Source organism: Tachysurus fulvidraco, chromosome 22 (assembly GCF_022655615.1).
Source record: "Tachysurus fulvidraco isolate hzauxx_2018 chromosome 22, HZAU_PFXX_2.0, whole genome shotgun sequence".
NCBI lineage: Eukaryota > Metazoa > Chordata > Actinopteri > Siluriformes > Bagridae > Tachysurus > Tachysurus fulvidraco.
In genome coordinates, this window is record NC_062539.1 from 3,503,340 (window position 1) to 3,523,339 (window position 20,000).

At 40.0% G+C, this 20,000-nt stretch overlaps 2 protein-coding genes across 6 annotated transcripts in view; one reads left to right on the top strand and one right to left on the bottom strand.

The window, feature by feature from the left end:
* Positions 1–12,622, bottom strand: part of cntnap2b (contactin associated protein 2b) — a 36,369-nt gene extending 23,747 nt beyond the window's left edge. Inside the window, exon 1 of the mRNA XM_047806749.1 lies at positions 12,134–12,622. Coding sequence (XP_047662705.1) covers positions 12,134–12,233 — 100 coding nt within the window. The 5' untranslated portion in view covers positions 12,234–12,622. The remainder of the gene's footprint in view (positions 1–12,133) is intronic.
* Positions 12,623–16,049: 3,427 nt separating this feature from the next.
* The window catches only part of viml (vimentin like), an 8,664-nt gene continuing 4,713 nt past the window's right edge, over positions 16,050–20,000 (top strand). For all 5 annotated transcript variants that reach the window (XR_003443740.2, XR_003443741.2, XM_027166106.2 and 2 more), the window contains exons 1-3: positions 16,050–16,519; positions 16,852–16,912; positions 18,930–19,025. Coding sequence is in view for 3 of the 5 variants with exons in the window: in XM_027166106.2 (XP_027021907.1) it covers positions 16,050–16,519; positions 16,852–16,912; positions 18,930–19,025 (627 nt within the window). In the remaining 2 variants the exon portion in view is untranslated. The remainder of the gene's footprint in view (positions 16,520–16,851; positions 16,913–18,929; positions 19,026–20,000) is intronic.

Genomic DNA, 20,000 nt, shown 5'->3' on the forward strand with positions numbered 1-20,000 from the left:
GCTCAGAATAATCCCACAAGCACGGCCAACTCCACCCCGAAGTTTAGCCCAAAGCTACAAAACACAGTGTGCTGTATTACAAAGTTCAGCTGGAGAGTTTAGACATAATTATAAATTAATTATTATTAATAATAATAATAATATTATTAATTCTCTTTCCAAACATCAACTCCCTAAGTGGATCAGTTCATCTCTGTGCAAAGAAAAAGCTAGTGAGAACTGCTGAACTTGTAGTGTTCAAACAGACACTTTAAACATTAGGGAACTACTGAATTAAATGTGTGCAAACACACACACACACACACACACACACACACACACACACACACACACACACACACACACATACACACACACTACAGTGATGCTCAGACATTGTAATAATACAACAAGGGAAATCCTCAGGGCTCTGGGCCTTGGAACAGAGAAAAAAAAAGTCTCTGAGAAATGTGATCTTCCTTTCCTACAGTCTCCTGCAGCTTCTTCCAGCTCAAAGTGCACTCATATCGATTACTCAACTAATTACTCGTCTTGATCATAATCCGTTGTGAGGAAAATGCGAACATGTTTGTCTTTGTTTTTAGAAAATGATCTCAGAGTGTCTTCGATTCTGGAAAGATACCCTAGGTTTCCTAGACTTAGCATGTGGTTTGAATCAATGATTGAGAGGGAAAAAAATGGGAGCAAAACTGAATGGAAATCAAACACACACACACACACACACACACACACACACACACACACACACACACACACACACACACACACACACACAGTTTATTTATAATTAATTTATCAATATAATAACCCTTTCATAGTCTTAGCTACACTAAAATGGCTTCAGGTGAAAATTATTGCAAAAAAAAAAAATACTACCAATACTCTCACAGCACTTGGCCTTCATCCAGAACGAGTGACGTTTATCTCATTTATACAACTGACCAATTGAAGTTAAGGGCCTTGCTCAGGGGCCCAGCTTGGTGGAGCTAGGATTTAAACTCACAACCTTCTGATTAACAATCCAACAACTTTAACCTTAACAACTGAGCTACCACTTCCAAACAAGGTCATTCTTCTCTCACAGCATAAAAAAAAAATTGTTTAATAAAGTAAATGGCACTTTTACCTTCCTCACAATATACAGTAGTCAGAGATAATGCAGCTCTGTGCAGGGAAGATGTAGATAAGCAAAACCAGGTGGAGTTAAATTAGGTTCCTTAACACCCAGTGCATGAAAACCAAAATATAACGGCGCTTTATAGAAAAAAAATTTCCAGAAATTTGCAGTGAGCTTATAGCTAGGGATTATAATACACATAAGAACCAGGAAGAATGGCAGTCCATTTTGTAGTGCAAATCTTCCATTAAAAAAGTTAATGGGCAATCCTAAGGTGTATTTTTTTCAGGATTATGTTCTGTCCGTTCAACCATTCAGCGAGCGAATCTGTCTCCAGCCCGACTCGGTGAAATTTGCAGGAAAAAAGAGGACATGCGATCCAAATACAGCTCCAATGAAGAAGCACCATCGAGTACATTGTGCTGGGAATGCATCATTCCCATCTCTCTGAGACACACACTCATACACACTCATCCACATGTGCAGGTGTGACTTATCAGCATGATCTGTAATCAGATACTACCTAATATCTCGTCCTTAACCTCACCTCGATCGCAATAAATCCATAACAAAGACATCGCTGTCCTTATTTAACACCTCGCCTCATTATACCTCTAAATGCAGCGAGACTGCTGAGTTGAGATTATTATAAAAATAGCCTGTGTGTCCTCTGAAGGGAATGACAGCTCAATTGGGTTCCTATTCTCAGCAGGTATTACCAAATATAATTGTACTTCAACATGAACAAGCAGATTTAAACAGAACATCTCATTTTAAGTGAGTCAGAACACAGACCTGAACCTTTAAGAGTCTGTGGGGTTTTTTTAGGTTACGTTTTAGGTTAGGTTACTTGGGAAAAGCTGAGAGTCTCCAGAGTCGGGTTACAAGTTTTCTGAGGTGGCCCAGTCAAGATATGTGGATGACCTCCTTATGTGTGGTTCATTAGTGTCGAGCCAACAGAAAATTTGGGATAGAAAATATGGACTGAAACAGCTACGTTATCTTAAAATGCATAATAAGCCGGATCGAGTGCCATTTTAGACTAATCTCCCATATGAATGGTACTAGATGTTTATTTCAATGAACATTTCTATATTTTCATTTTTATATTTTATATTCACATCAGCCTTCTTCTCTAGATTTCAGTGAGTCGACGGTAAACTAAAAAAATAGCTATTTAGGTCCTTATTTTCTATCCCTCTTGTTTATATTTAAAGGCTTAAAGGGTTATAACGCTCCAACAAGCCCATAGTTACTCATAAGTTACTGAAGATCTGAGCTATGTGACTACTTTCATTCATTCATTTTCTACCGCTTATCCGAACTTCTCGGGTCACAGGGAGCCTCAAGCATCAAGGCTGGATACAACCTGGACGGGGTGCCAACCCATCGCAGGGCTCAACTGGTTAAGGCTCTGGGTTGTTGACCGGAGGATCAGGGTTCAAGGCCCAGCACAGCCAAGCTGCCCTTGAGCAAGGCCCTTAACCCTCCCTGCTCCAGGGGTGCTGTATCATAGCTGCCCCTGCACTCTGACCCCAACCTCCTCAGTTGGGGTATGTGAAGAAAAGAATTCCACTGTGCTGTAATGTATATGTGGTGATAATAAAGGCTTCTATGCCCCCGTTCTCTCTCTCTATGTTCTCGCTCTCATTCACTCACACACACACACTATGGACAATTTTCCAGAGATGCCAATCAACCTACCATGCATGTCTTTGGACCGGGGGAGGAAACCGGAGTACTCGGAGGAAACCCCCGAGGCACGGGGAGAACATGCAAACTCCACACACACAAGGTGGAGGTGGGAATCGAACCCCCAACCCTGGAGGTGTGAAGCGAACGTGCTAACCGCTAAGCCACCGTGTCCCCCTTATGTGACTACTTAATTACACTAATTTCTATTTAATTTTAGTACTAAATTCTTCCAAATGCAGACTCCTGAATGAACTCCTGAGCAAATACGCTCTCCTCATGAATAAAGCATGAAGAGAGAAAGTGATGTCAGAAGTAAATAGAAAAATGAGCTGATCCCAGTAAAGTAAACTTTTCACTGTCATACTGCTGAGTGTTTATGGGTGTAGTTCGTAAGGAGTGAAGAGTGGACGAGGGTAAATGAAATTTCCCTACGCCGGTCCAACCCATTAAACGCTGCCTTTAAGCCTCCATTAGCGAGAGCAGATAGCGGAACGTTAATCGTGTTTCTCCATCTCCGGCTGCAATAAAGGAACTCAGGCATGCAGCCATATTGTGGAGAAAAACACCTATCAGCCTTTACGTTCTATAGCACAATAACAATTTATGTCTATTCCGCTGATGCCCACCATTACCGCCACTCACCCCTAGACATTACCATGCATAGCAGGAAGCAGAGAGAAAGAGAGATCAGACTAGAGGAGAGAGAGAGAGAGAGAGAGAGAGAGAGAGAGAGAGAGAGAGAGAGAGAGAGAGAGAGAGAGAGAGAGAGATGCTCTGCTGACATGTACTGTTCAAATATGTTAAGCAAAATAAATTGTGATATTTGGTGCAAAATTTATTTATTTTTATTAATTTAAAAATAATAAATTTAATTAATAATTATATTTTTATTAAATTTAATTATAAATGTATTAATGATAAAATCCACAGGAGCAGTGAGAGTATGAGATGTGAAAACTTTCGTGTCATACTTTCCAACAGCAAGCCGATATTTTATATCATTCAGAAAAGTCTTGATAAGATTTTTTTTGTTTATTAACTTTATAATGTATTATAAATCTATCTATCTATCTATCTATCTATCTATCTATCTATCTATCTATCTATCTATCTATCTATCTATCTATCTATCTGTCAGTCTATCTATCTATCTATCTATCTATCTATCTATCTATCTATCTATCTATCTATCTATCTATCTATCTATCTATCTATCTATCTGTCAGTCTATCTATCTATCTATCTATCTATCTATCTATCTATCTATCTATCTGTCTGTCTGTCTGTCTGTCTGTCTGTCTATCTATCTATCTATCTATCTATCTATCTATCTATCTATCTTTTTGTATCTCTCCGCCTGTGGAAAGGATCTGCCTAAGGATCGCCCCCCAGTCCGAGTCCGCTATACGGAGGACGATGTCGGCGCCAGCAGACAGACAGACAGACAGTACATTAGTCTCGCAGACAGACAGCCGTGTCTCTCTCTATATGAGCACAGAGTCACTTTTCTCCTCACTCTCTCCTCAAGGCCAAGAGCTTGACTGCTACACAAACATCAAAGCTGATGCTCTGACTCTGTTGACATTTCCAGCTAACACCAATTTACGGGTGTGAAGATAAATATACAGTAAGAGTCTCTTTACTAGCAGAGCCGTCAAACAATCTCGTCGTTTCCTACGAGCAGCCAGTTCCAATTCTCATTTCTCATTCAGACTCGGAAGACATCGACAATCCGAGCGAACGTGCCGTGGATCCCAGTGTCAGTTAACAGACATAAAAGGTTTCTCAGAGCCGTGCCTGGAAGCCACAACACCGGAAATGAGACGAGCGTCAGATTACAGCCGCTCTGCTTCTGTAGAACCGAACTACGAATGATGGCTGTTTATGATATCGGATGAGATTGAAGAAGAAAATTCCAGAGTCAGTTACAGCTGAACAGTGAAAATATTAAAGAATTCAATTCAAGATTCAGAGCAGCATCGCGAGCAGATTTGTTTCTCTGAGAAACTTCTGGTACTGTACGCATCCACACCCTTCACACCCAATTAGCTAATGCAGAAAGTTTTGTAGGTGTGGTAATGGAGCTGATAGTATAGCAGCCATATAGGCTGGATAAATAATGCATAGCGCTGATCAAGTCTGCTATCATCTCACTATGGAAATTTAGATCATGGATAATTCTCGGGTCAGACTTGAACCACAACAAACTTCAGGGCGAAACGGTTCAGCTCTGTTAAACATGTCTATTAAAAAGCATGTTTAACTTTAACAGGGGTGGGGGTGGGGGTGGGGGGTTTGTGACACGGTGGCTTAGTGGTTAGCACGTTCGCCTCACACCTCTGGGGTTGGGGGTTCGATTCCCGCTTTCGTCTTGTGTGTGTGGAGTTTGCATGTTCTCCCCGTGCCTCGGGGGTTTAGTGGTTAGCACGTTCGCCTCACACCTCTGGGGTTGGGGGTTCGATTCCCGCTTTCGTCTTGTGTGTGTGGAGTTTGCATGTTCTCCCCGTGCCTCGGGGGTTTCCTCCGGGTACTCCGGTTTCCTCCCCCGGTCCAAAGACATGCATGGTAGGTTGATTGGCATCTCTGGAAAATTGTCCGTAGTGTGTGAGTGTGTGTGAATGAGAGTGTGTGTGTGCCCTGTGATGGGTTGGCACTCCGTCCAGGGTGTCTCCTGTCTCGATGCCCGATGACGCCTGAGATAGGCGTAAATACTGAGACTGCTGTACTGACTTCAGTTGCTAAATCTTTATCTTGTCTCAGTGGAATATCCTGTGGAGCATCTGAGGAGGACGTATTCTTCTCTTCTGAAAACTGGATGAGAGGTTTTTCACCCACCTGCAGGTTTTTGAGTGAATAGTGCAAGTAGGGGGAAAAAAGAATGGTGACGGAAGGGAGAGCGTGGCTTAATGAACACTGACATTTCAATCTAGTCTTTGCCCCTGTGGCATTTCACAGCTCAAATGGTAAAAAATGACACTTACCAAAGAGTTTTCCCCCTGAGGTCAAAATTTAGAATTCTGTGCCAACGACAGTGCAGCTGTAGGGCTCCTGAAGGCCGAGGGTGTGTGTGTGTGTGTGTTTGTGTGGGTGGGTGGGTGGGTGGGGGGGAGTTAGCAATATCTGAGACGCAGAGCGTGATGGTTATTAGCGGTTGTTTATGAACCCAGTCTACAGATATGAGGAAGTGTTCAGAGTGTGAAGATGAGGAGGTGAAAAAGGTGAACTAAGGCGCCGCCGCATCACTGTCTAACAAGTTGGTGAATGGACTGACGAATTAATAAGTGAATAAACGTACATTCTCTTTTTTTATCCCCGAAACAGCGCAGCTCCACAACAACAGCACTGTATTTTCTTCAGAAGGGCAGAAGTATTGAATATTTCATGCATGACTCTGTCAAGTCTTGCCGAGCGAGGAACAGTGCTGCAGATAAAGTACTTTTTAGAAACTTGGGCAACCTATCTCTGTCTCTCCCTCTCTCAGTCTCTCCCTCTCTCAGTCTCTCCCTCTCTCTTTCTCTCCCTTTCTCTTTCTCTCCCTCTCTCTCTCTCTCGTTCTCTGTGTCTGAAGATCTGTGTCAGACTCGGCTCCTGGGACACGACCATGTTCTGAACTGATGGAGTTCTCCCTCTACTTCCCTCTCTCTCTCTCTCTCTCTCTCTCTCTCTCTCTCTCTCTCTCTCTCTCTCTCTCTCTCTCTCTCTCTCTCTCACACACACACACACACACACACCTCTGCAGTGTTTAACCTGCCATGCTGCACCAAGACCTGCGATGAGAACTGCGCCACTGCAGACAAAAAAAGTTCTTTTTTTAAATTTCTCTCCCACATAATCGGTGATTTTGAAAACATCAACATTCATGCAAAAAAAGTGACTGTTGCTAGCATGAATAATGTTTATGGAGGCTAATCATCAAAGATAAGCTGATGCTAGTAAGGCCAAGATAGCATAATGTGGATAATTATCAACAAAAAGCTAACATTAGCAATGTCCAGCTATTATAAGGTATCTATTTATTAAAGAGAAGCTAATGCTAGCAATGTCCAGCTAGCATAAGGCGTCCAGCTAGCTCTCTTTTTGTTCAACATAACATGTCATCTACTGACTTCAGTCCATCCATTGTTAACACTGCTAGTAAATGATCAATAATGAAAGTAAAGCTTTTCCGCGGCTATGACTGCTAAACTGTGGTAGCTACAGTATGTGACATCTTGCTAACCTGACGGAAAAAAACGTTGATGACGTTCTGGCCTGCAGCCATCATGCCTTCTACCTTTCCAGGAACCTGATGCCGGCTCTCGCTGTCCGAGAAAGCTTTCTCCTGACCTTTTAGTGTTGATCAATACCAAATTTAATTTCGTATCTCCATCGCTTTAGCCAACAGTTAGAGAACGGTGGTTCATCTTCATGGAGAAGCTTTCACAGTGACAATGTAGAGCTTCAGTGAGCGCTAGAGCTACTGTACTCTACTGACTTTCACAAGATAAAGACAATTTAGAATACATAAGCCATGTTTTTAGGTGTTTGTATGTAGAGAACCTGTACAGAAGTCCAGAGAACAAGTGTACCAAAGAACAGATGTTTCCACTCCTTTATTTGTCTCGCAGGTTTTCCTTCCAGTTCAGCCGTAAGGCTTTAATCACTGGATGGTGCCTGAGCCAGCAGTTCCTCTGAGTCAACACAAGCGATTAGGTCGAGGTAGCCTGCGCTGTAGATTACAGGATGAGATTCAACAGCATCATTTTGTATTAATGAGCTAACGGAGCCAGTGAAGGAACCCCGACTGAGCCGCCTTTGTTCTCTCAACAGCTTGTCTGCTTGTAGGTGATGTGAGAACTGAGAGGTGACATGGACGTTCCATGGCTGGACAAGACACAGGGGGTCCGTGTGTGTGTGTGTGTGTGTGTGTGTGTGTGTGTGTGTGTGTGTGTGTGTGTGTGTGAGAGAGAGAGAGAGAGAGAGAGAGAGAGAGAGAGAGAGAGAGAGAGAGAGAGAGAGAGAGAGAGAGAGAGAGAGAGAGAGAGAGAGAGAGAGAGAGAGAGAGAGAGAGAGAGAGGGAGGATGTTTGTGATGTTTCTACACCTAAGTTCCTCTCTGAAAAGCTCAGTCATATGATACAGACTACAAGAGATTCACTTACGTGTTCTGGATTTGATCCCAAACTCATTTTGTACTCACTTCTTTATCAACTACAATCTACTGTGCTGTGTTCATTCATTCATTCATTCATTCATTCATTCATTTTTCATTCATTTTCTACCGCTTATCCGAACTTCTCGGGTAACGGGGAGCCTGTGCATATCTCAGGTGTCATCGGGCATCGGGGCAGGTTACACCCTGGACGGAGTGCCAACCCATCACAGGACACACACACTCTCATTCACTCACACACTCACACACTACGGACAATTTTCCAGAGATGCCAATCAACCTACCATGCATGTCTTTGGACCGGGGGAGGAAACCGGAGTACCCGGAGGAAACCCCCGAGGCACAGGGAGAACATGCAAACTCCACACACACAAGGCGGAGGCAGGAATCGAACCCCCAACCCTGGAGGTGTGAGGCAAACGTGCTAACCACTAATGTGCTGTGTTCAGTTGTTTTTTTATGTAAAGAACAGATAAAGTACATAAGCAAGCATCTTCAACACTATATATGTGCGTTGGTGAAGTGGGTGCGGTCTCAATTATAACCAGGCACCCTGTGGATATTTCTGGAAACCTTTCTACTTTGTCGAACTGTTTCAAAACAACATATACTTCTTTTCCCAGATTAGCTGTAATGAGGGCTAAAGCTGACAACAATAAATATCTGATAACATTTTTGATCACATTCACCAGTTACATCATAGGATCTGGAGAAAAGACGGAGAAAAGAAAGCAAAATACATTTACATTTTATTATGCCTGAACATTTTGGGCTAGTTTTAAGTTTTTTGTGTAGACCTGGCAACCCTTCTCACAAGATTCAGCAAAAAGTCTTTGAATTAAAAAGTAAAAATAAATAAATAAAAGGAAAATCTACTGTGCAGTGTACACATTTCCCAAAAAAACACTCTATCTATCTTTATACATTTACATTTGTACACACAAATGACCTTGTAGATAAATATCCTCATCACTTGTTAATTTATCCTCACCACAAATATTTGTGTGTATTAAAGAATTTAAGCATGTATAACTTATATGTGTTTATATTTCTTTAAATTCCCTGCCTCCTCCTAGATCTTGTATAATCAAGCACCATGTGAATGTGTTTTAAGGGAGTTTTTCCTTGCCACTGCTGCCTGAGTCACCTCAGACTTGCTCATTGGGGATAAATACATATACACACATACATACATACATACATACACACATACATACATACATACATACATACATACATACACACATACATACACACATACATACATACATACACACATACATACATACATACATACATACATACACACATACATACATACATACATACACACATACATACACACATACATACATACATACACACACATACATACACACATACATACATACATACATACATACATACATACATACATACATACATACATACATACATACATACATACATACATACAGACATACACACACATACATACATACATACATACACCCTGTGAACTATATATATCTTTTTATTATATTAATTCTTTATATTTCTCCTTATGTTTACCTTCTGTTCTATGTTTATGTTCTGTAAAGCTTGTAAGACAATGTCCATTGTAAAAAGCCCTATACAAATAAACTTGAATTGAATTGAATGTGCAGAGTTCCCTTTTCTAAACATCACTTTGTATTTCTGACGGGCAAAACTAACCAATAGCCTCATACATAATTAAGAAGATTAGATGAAGGATGTATTGATGTGTGTGTGTGTGTGTGTGTGTGTGTGTGTGTGTGTGTGTGTGTGTGTGTGTGTGTGTGTGTGTGTGTGTGTGTGTGTGTGTGTGTGTGTGTGTGTGTGTGTAAGGTATGTTTTTTCCCCTATGTTTTTTATTGCTCTGAGCAAACGGATGCCTTTGTTCAGCTCTGTCCATCTGACAAAGGATTACGTGTGGAGAATGGGGGAGGGTCGACGTGGCACACGGTTCTAGCAATTGGGGTGGCAGGTGTCACAAGTCGCAATGAGCTTGCTTATTAGCATTACAAAACACCCAAGCTGTGGAGTCACAGCCACCAGGACGAGAAGATCCTGGTAATACGGTACGGAACTTGTCCTGGTCAGTGATGTCATAAATATTTTATAGGTGATACGGATTCCTACTTTGCCCTTGAGTTGATGTTTAAGCCTTTGCCTCGATTGTAGGTCTTGGAGCTATTTACTGCTGAATTTTGTTTGGTACTCTACTGTACACCGGTTCATTTCACTTTCACTACAACACTCATTGTGTTTAACCCTTAAAGCCAGTTTTGGTTCTACTTTCTTTTCTTGCAACCCAATATTATCTATCAGTGTGTCTCAAAGGAGATAGATACTCTCTAAAGCGCTGATGAAGCTCTTTAAAGAAATACTCTGTACAGACGAGACAGAAGGTCATGACAATGATTCGAGAAATCTACAGATGACAGATGAGGAATTCTGAAAACCACACTTTTATAGCATGTGTTAAAATAATAAAAAAAATAAAGTTAAGAACAAACTATCCCTCAAAACACAGTCCAAATCTTTGATATTTTGAGGTCAGGGTATTTTAAATATACTGTACCGTCAAAAGCAAAAATCAGAAGCAGAAGCATGTGGATGTTATGTAAGGCTTGTGAACTACTTTAAATAAAATATACAGTAGGTATCAAAAGGCTACTTCTAACACACAGTCATTCATGACAGACTTCATTCATGCCTCACACTTTGTAGGTTCTTATTCTTTTATTCTACAACAATGTGCTAATTTCAGTTTTCACTGCTCTCCTGGAAAGCAGCAAAGGATGGGAAATTGTTATTTCGGGTTTCCTGAGAGTCGGGTAGTTCAAGGTCGCAGGAATGGGTCGCAATAAATTATGTCATGAGACTAGAAACACTGAGCAACGGCACACTTCATTAAAAAACTATCAAATATTGTACCCTATATGGCAGTTATTTATTGTTTAACTTCATGATCCTTTAAAATTACAGCCCATAAACATTGTGTATCATAAACATGTACTTAAGTATTGGAATTTTATTCACACCTAATTATTTCTACAATTTTACTGTGTTGAGTTTCTGCTGCACCTGTGTGGCATGGCTCAGGTGTGTTCTGCAGATTAAATTAATATATGATACGTCTCAGAGTCCCAGAGGACCATCAGCACCGTCTCCTCTATGTTGGATGATTTATTAGTGATTTAAATATTTCTTCCAGAACATACAGAAATGAACTTGCAGCAGTTTTGGATGCTGGATGATTATTTAAGCAGATTCAATTTTATGGCATTTTCCTAAAAGGATATAAGAGAATATATATTTATATGTATATTGACCTGTGTGCTGTTTGATGGGATGGAAAATGATGATGTAGCTGCGTCTCTAATAAAAACAAAAGCGAATTTGCTACGAGTCCCGCTCATAATCTGGGCAACTTTTCCAAGCAACATTTTACAATTGTAAGAAGGAATTATATATATATATATATATATATATATATATATATATATATATATATATATATATATATATATATATATATATATATATATATATATATATATATAAGACGTAATATAATAATATATATATATAAGACGAAGAAGATACCATGACAGTGATAAGTGATACTTCTTCTTCTTCTTCTTCTTCTTCTTCTTCTTCTTCTTCCTATTATTATTATTATTATTATTATTATTATTAGTCGTCGTCGTAGTAGTAGCATTTTATTTTGTCTATTTAATTATTATTTTTAATTTACAAATGAAACTTTCCTTCCTTTTTCCTTATACTATTCATTTCCTCATACTAATGATCACGAGAACTTTCACTAATTTTATACGTTATTAAAAACAAGTTGACTAAATACTATCTCAATAATAAAGTACACAAATGCACATATTATATGTTCAGCAATTTTTTTGTTGACTTTTTTCCCTGAATTGTATGGTGATTCTGATTTATTTGCACGCGTCATAATTAAAAAAAAATAAAAAATAAAGTCCTGAAAAGGATCCAGGGGTCATGATTTACTCTGAAAGCTACTGCAACACTGGATGTGCACAACCCGGCACTGCTTTTTTTCAAAGGCTGTGCATTAAATTAGCACTGTGAATGATCCAGCTTTCTGGTTTCTCTGTTATGTCTTTTAATAGACAAGGTACTCACGGGATGCAGCGCGCGCCAAGTCGTTTTTTGGGAACACGTTCACTATCCATATGAGGAGTGAAATCTCTACTGCTCGGAACCGCCGCATCCTCACATCCATCCTGATGTAAACAAAGGGACAGTCTGTTTTCTCCTGTAAGGGTGTACTCACACCCCTCCCTTCCTTCTCCTAGGGGTCCCACAACACTGTAGACCTGCTGAGGTCCCTTTTTTGTTTCAAGATTCTGCTGCTGCTGATGATGTTGATGGTGATGATGATGCTCCACGCGCGCAATACTACATTCGGTATTTGTAATATATCACCCAGCAACGACAGCTGGCACACAAGGCAGGAAGTCGCGTCGTTTCTTGCAGCATCGTCGTTCCTCTGACCGTTTGTTCGCTCGTTCGGTTTGCATTGTTAGACCGCCGATATTCAAGACGCCACCTCGCAGTCGGGATGGTCGCTGTCTAGTGCTGAAATGAACAGGGGCTCGGATTCCTCTTCTCCCCGCAGTTGGTACAGTCCACCACGGACACGTATAGGGAGAAAGAGACGCGGGAAAGGGAATGTTACAACAGGAGGCAAACATGGGGGGGGGGGGGGACTGTCAGGCTGTAAATAAGAGAAAGTGAAGGCGGAGGGAGAAAGCAAAACAAAAACAAAACGTTTCATGTCTTTTTTTGTTGTTGTTGTTATCATTGGTTGTTTTTAGCGCCACACAGCGTCTGAATCCTTTCTATGGAAAATACATGATGGTTTCTAAGACATGATAAGAATAGGGATTTTTAGTTCCTGCTAGATTTTTGTATGAAAGTTTTCTTTAAAGAAATCTCATCTTCTGGCAACTTTTAGATAATTCCAACAGAATTTTTTATTTCATTTAATTACTTCCCCATAATATTCTGGGAACCTTTAAATAATTTAAACATTTAAGAAAGCCAGGATGGTTTAAAAAGAACATTCCTCTAACTTATAAATAAATTCAGGAATGTAATTTATAAATGATAAATAATGTAATATAATGGTAATATAATGATATAATGATGATAGTAATAGTATGAATAACAAAGCATCATACACGCCATTGTAGCGCCCTCTGCTGACAGTGGTTTGAACTACAGTCGAAAAGACATCAATCACAAACTTGTCCCTTTCCCTCAGATGACCCCTTGCTCTCTAACCTAGACCTCACTAACACTAATCGATTTTTTACATGCAATCTGAGTTGAACCGAGTATTGATTGTTTCACACACACACACACACACACACACACACACACACACACACACACACACACACACACACACACACACACACACACACACACACACACACACACACACACACTCACTGAAGACCTGCTATGTGTCAATGCTTATGATAACACAACTTCTATCACTTTACTGATGAGTTATTATTGTTTTATTTCATCAGAGTTGAAATTATAATCGTCCTTAATGTTGAAATTTTAACCCAAATGAGTCCATATGTTTATAAAAATGTGTTAAAACAGTACAACATTTGCAGGAGATTCTCCGAACAAAAATAAACAAGAAAGAAAACCTTATGCATAGATTTTTCTAGTAAAGGTTTCCTGCCTACCCGAAAGCTATGCAGGTAGAATAAAAGAAATATCACTAAAGAAGTAAACAAAACGTCAAAAAGTTACAAACAAACTTGAATACCCTTTCATGACTTTCATGCATTTTAGAAAGGCTTTGGTATTTATTTTTTTATAACCAACTTATCTCTTTAAAGATCAGACTAACATTAACAGACTAACAGAATTACTTTAAGCTCTGATCATAATCATACTCATACTCTGAAGTGTATTGGGTTTTATATGTACTGTACATTGTGCTATAAAAGCACGTAGTTATTATGAACGATCTGTGAATGCATCATGGGACCATTTTTTAACCACTACTGATTATTATTTGGGTGGTGAATTATTCTCAACGTAGCACTCACAGTGAGAAATTCCAAATGGCCAAGAAAATTCATTATTTGGTTTGGGTATGATGCCGTGGTTACTCTTTAGTGACCTGATTGGAACACGGGGACTCAAATATCAAATCAAAAGCTCAGGGTATATTTTCTATAACAGCAGCTGTGACAGTAGTTCCAGGTTTATAGGTTTATATTAATGTAAAGGAGACACAGAGACTTAGTGGTTAGCATGTTCTTCTCACATCTCCATGGTTGTGGATTTGATTCATGTCTACACCCTGTGTGTGGCGTTTACATGGTTCTCCCAGTGCTTCAGCGGTTTTCTCTGATTAGTCAGATTTCCTCCCCAAGTCCAAAGATATTTGGACTGATTAGAATCTCTAAATAGTCCATAGTGTGTATGAGTGTGTGTGCGATAGCACGTTGCGATGGCTTGCCGACCCCTCCAGGGTGTCCCTCACGTTGTCACCTATGGATGGGATCCTAGCCCCCTAGGATGGGACAAGTGGTACAGAAAATGGATGGATTGATGTATATTAAAGTCCTCCTTCTGATATCATCATGGTTCATTTCATTTTCATTTTCATTTTACATCACTCAAAAGTCCAAAATATGGTATGTGAATAGGACAAGCCTATCCAACACCAAACGACACATAACATGAAGTAGGGAATGGGATTAAAATCTGAAAGCATCTGCAGTATTAACCCTGATTATCACAGACATGTTTGAGCTAGCGTGGTCTGAATTAGACACCAATACTGAGTGGAGAGAAGAGCAAGAAAAACAGCAGGTGCTTCATTATCATTCCTCTTCAACACAAATGCCTTCTGCTGTGTTCCTCAGTACTTCAGTATCAATTACTTCCAGCAGATCTGTGAGATGACTCTTAAATACGCAGACCGTGAATTAAAGGAAGGGGCACAATGGCTTAGCACGTTTGCCTCACACCTCCAGGGTTGGGAGTTCTACTCCCGCCTCCGCCTTGTGTGTGTGGAGTTTGCATGTTCTCCCCGTGCTTCAGGGGTTTCCTCTGGGTACTCCGGTTTCCTCCCCCGGTCCAAAGACATGCGTGGTAGGTTGATTGGCATCTCTGGAAAATTGTCCGTAGTGTGTGAGTGTGTGAGTGAATGAGAGTGTGTGTGTGCCCTGTGATGGCTTGGCACTCCGTCCAGGGTGTATCCTGCCTCGATGCCCGATGACGCCTGAGATAGGCACAGGCTCCCCGTGACCCGAGAAGTTCAGATAAAGCGGTAGAAAATGAGTGAATGAATGAATGAATTAAATGAAGAAAGTACAATAAACTTGTTTCTTTATTGCATATTTAATTATACAATATAATTTCTGGCACAACTGTATCTTTTAATGTATTATATTATTAATAAATTATATTGTAATATTAGAACTACAAATTATATGATTCATTTTTACTTTCATCATTTATTCATTCTTTTTTTTCTAATTTCTAAAATCTAATTTATTTATGCTATAATTTCAGTTCTTTTTAGATGTCTGGTTTTTTTTTTACATACTACTAGTATTACTTTAGCTACTACTAGTATTACTATCACCACTATTACTACTACTAGTTTGATCCTACTGGTTCTGTCCGGAGCTTTGTGCATATGGCGTGTAGCATGTTCTCCACCTTTCTGTGTGTTTTTCTCTCTCAGTCCACAAACATGCTGACTCGTGATGCTAAAATGCCACAAGTGTGTGAAAGTGTGTGTACGTGGGATTATTTTTCCGCCATAGGCTCCGGGTCCACCCCTAGAATAATGATGCTCCTGATGTTATTTAATCTAATCTCTAAAAGTTTGATACACAAAGTAATGAGACTGAGATGCTGTGCAATAGGTCAGGTCGACTTTGACGTCACTCAAACCCGGAGCACTGGAGCGATTTGCATACGCACAAGCAATATATAAAAGTCGCTCGTGGTCAGGCGCGTAAAAACCGTTCCTTTCTTATTAAGCATAGTGATGTCGACCATCTCCTCCACCACTATCTCGTCCTACCGAAAGCGGTATGGTCACGAGAGCAGGGCCACGACTGCCGCGCGAGGGCAATCCGACGCGCCGGCGATGCTCTACGCGAGCAGCAAGACCACCGGAGCGTGGAGCGGAACTGTGTCGGCGGCGGATGAGACTCACGACGTCAGTCTGTCCGGAGCCCTTAACGCCGATTTTAAAGTCTCTCGCGGCAGCAATAAGTCGCTTAACGACCGCTTCGTCAGTTACGTAGAGAAGGTGCAGTTGTTGGAGCAGCGCAATGAGGCTCTGCGCACGGAGCTGGAGCGCTATCGTGGGAACGGACCCTCGCGCATCGCCGAGCTGTGCGCGCACGAAGTGGCGGATCTGCGGCGGCACGTGGACCAGCTGACCAATGAGAAAGCGCGGGCGGAGATACAACGGGACAACTTACTCGTGGACATAGAACGGATCCGTGCGAAGTTCGTGCAACTCATTCTGACTTTAATTTTCATTATAATTAATTAAATGCCGTAATAAAAATAGTGATTTAAGATGATTTAAAAAGTCGAAAAACAAACATTTTCTACAACAACAACAGCAAAACAACTGATTTCATGATTGGATTCATGACGTCATGATTGCTTGTAAAATTTCTGAGCATAAAATGCACCTTCTCGTCTTTTTGTTTATTATTATTATTATTATTATTATTATTATTATTATTATTATTATTATTATTATTATTATGAAGTATTTTCTATTATTAGAAAAATACTTAAACCTGCTCTTCTTCTGTTTTTGAATGCTTCAGGCTGCAGGAGGAGATTCTGCAGAGAGAGCAGGCTGAGAGGAGCACACAGAGCTTCAGACAGGTACAGTCCTGCGACCACTGAGAAAAATGATTGACAAAAATTTAATACATGTCAGTTAAGCATTGAGGCACTGAGGAGAGCTTCTATTTGTGTCTATTCTGTTCTATTTTATTCTATTTTTTTCTTAAATATAAGGTTTAACGTAGAGCTTGAACGTAACGTAGCATTTTTTCTAAGAGTTGTACATCTTCTGCAGAGAAACAAGGAAAAAAAATAATGAAAATCTATATTCTTTGTGTGTAAATCAATTCTTTTGATCACACTTAACTGTACTACTTGTAATATAAAGTAAGAAATAAACACTTAGGGATGTGTGTGCGTTTTTTTTTTTTTTTTGGTAAATATTCAATGTCCTGATATGAAGTGAAGTCAGCATAGTTCATTAGTGTTCATTAACGCAGCATGCAAAGTGCTTTAATCTGTTCTATTACCATTTTTAATATATGTTTTATCTGTTAATTGTTCTGTTTAATAAATGGAACAGGCACAAAACAAGTTTTAGTTATCACTTAATGTTATACCAGCTATAAACAGTTGCTCCCTCATCAGCATGACCTTTTTATGTTCTCTTGAAGGTAGTAAGTGAGTTTAGGGATTCAGGCAGGTCTGTATTACTCAGCTGTTTAAGTGGGTAAGGGCAATTGGGGCAAATGTGTGTGCAGGTCTCTGTGCTCTGGGGTAATGTATTTACTTATCGTTTTTAAAAATTATTATTAAAAGGATTTATTATCCTAATATACATATCCTGAAATGGATTTCAATATTATAGTTTTCTTTAATATAAAAAGTATATATTAAATATTCATTTTTTAATATGTTCTTTCGTAGTATTGTCGTAGTGTTGCCAGCCCGAGACTCGAACCCACAACCTTAGGGTTAGGAGTCAAACTCTCTAAATTATATATATATATATATATATAAATTATCAAGCTAAAATAAAATATTATTATGCTAAAATGGATTTTTATATTTAGATCCATTGTCATTTTATTTTGTGAAAAAAATATAATCCAAGAATCGTGCTAAAATACATGTTTATTATTGCAATATTTTTTTGGATTTAGATTAATTTTTTTCTCCCTTGATACAAACTATAGTGTAACATTAATACAAGCTTTACACTCATAAACACAATACACAGTTGATGCTCTGGCCATTTTGAATCTGAGAAGCCTTCAAAAGTCCTAAATAGAGCAGGAGCTTTAACAAGAGCACTACAGCCCTGACCTAGCAAAAAAAAAAAAAAAAAAAAAAAAAGGTGTTAGACTCTATTACACTTAACCGAGTTACTTCAGATACTTTAGTGTCAAATGTCATATCCTCAAGGAATATACCAATTACATATGGGGTAAAAACAAGACAAAAACAAAATAACCACCATAGCAATTGTCCACAACACCCGATGGTTTGTCATCGGATATTCAGAGATAAGATCACCGGATAGGTTTCTGCAGCTGTCAGCAGAATAATCAGACGACGTCAACCAGAAAAAAACCACACAGCTGCAAGATCCGTGGAACAAATAAAGGTCTCTGTGATGATACTGTACAAATGCAGATGAATCAAAATAAACACCCTCATGTGTGAGTTGATCTGTTTGCTCAATGTCACCTGCACTGATGAGCAACAAACATCCTCTGATATGATTCAGTATTTAGTCATTACTGTATGTGGCCTCTTAAATATCTTTTAAGTATTTTAAGTTATTTAAATGTATTAACTAATTTATGTATATTTTAGCTTTCTTGAATGATGTAGTGAAGTATTTGAAGCATGTGAAGCTAGTTAAATTAGTTTATTGTTAAGGTAACTGGTAACTATTAAGGTACGTTAAGGTAACTATTTAGTCCTGCCTCAGGGCCGTAATAGATTTATTTTCTTATTTCCCTTTAACAGCATGGCCCCAATGTGTTTTATTCATAAAGTGTGTGTGTGTGTGTGTGTGTGTGTGTGTGTGTGTGTGTGTGTGTGTGGGTGTGTGTGTGGGTGTGTGTGTGTGGGTGTATGCCTGTGGCAGGATGTGAACATTGCTGCTCTAGCACGAGTGGACCTGGAGAGGAAAGTGGAGTCCCTTCAGGACGAAATTCGGTTCCTGAAGAAGCTCCATGAAGAGGTCTGAGCGTGTGATACCTTTAATGTTAATGTGTCTTCTGTTACTGTTACTGCCCCTCTATTACTGTTCTGCACCCTCAGTTACTGTTACTGCCTCCTCTATTACTGTTTTGACTCTTCTGTTACTGTTCTGCTCCCTCTATAACTGTTCTGCCTCCTCTGTAACTGTTTTGACTCCTCTGTTACTGCCCCCTCTGTTACTGTTACTGCCCTTTTTTATAACTGTTCTGCACCCCCTATCACTGTTCTGCCTCCTCTGTTACTGTTCTGACACCTCTGTTACTGCTCCCTCTGTTACTGTTACTGCCCCCTCTGTTACTGTTCTTCCTCTGTTACTGTTCTGACTCCTCTGTTACTGCCCCCTCTTTTACTGTTAATCCCCCATCTGTTACTGTTACTGCTCCCTCTGTTATTGTTCTGACTCCTCTGTTACTGCCCCCTCTTTTACTGTTAATCCCCCATCTGTTACTGTTCTTCCTCCTCTGTTATTGTTCTGACTCCTCTGTTACTGCCCCCTCTTTTACTGTTAATCCCCCATCTGTTACTGTTCTTCCTCCTCTGTTATTGTTCTGACTCCTCTGTTACTGCCCCCTCTGTTACTGTTCTGCCTCCTCTGTTACTGTTCTGCTCCCTCTGTTACTGTTAATGCCCCCTCTGTTACTTTTCTCCCTTCTCTGTTACTGTTCTGCCCCCTCTGTTACTGTTAATGCCCCCTCTGTTACTTTTCTCCCTTCTCTGTTACTGTTCTGCCCCCTCTGTTACTGTTAATGCCCCCTCTGTTACTTTTCTCCCTTCTCTGTTACTGTTCTGCCCCCTCTGTTACTGCTCTTCCCCCTTTGTTACTGTTCTGCCCCCTCTGTTACTGTTACTGCCCTTTTTATAACTGTCCTGCACCCTCTATTACAGTTCTGCCTCCTCTGTTACTGTTCTGACACCTCTGTTACTGCTCCCTCTGTTACTGTTACTGCCCCCTCTG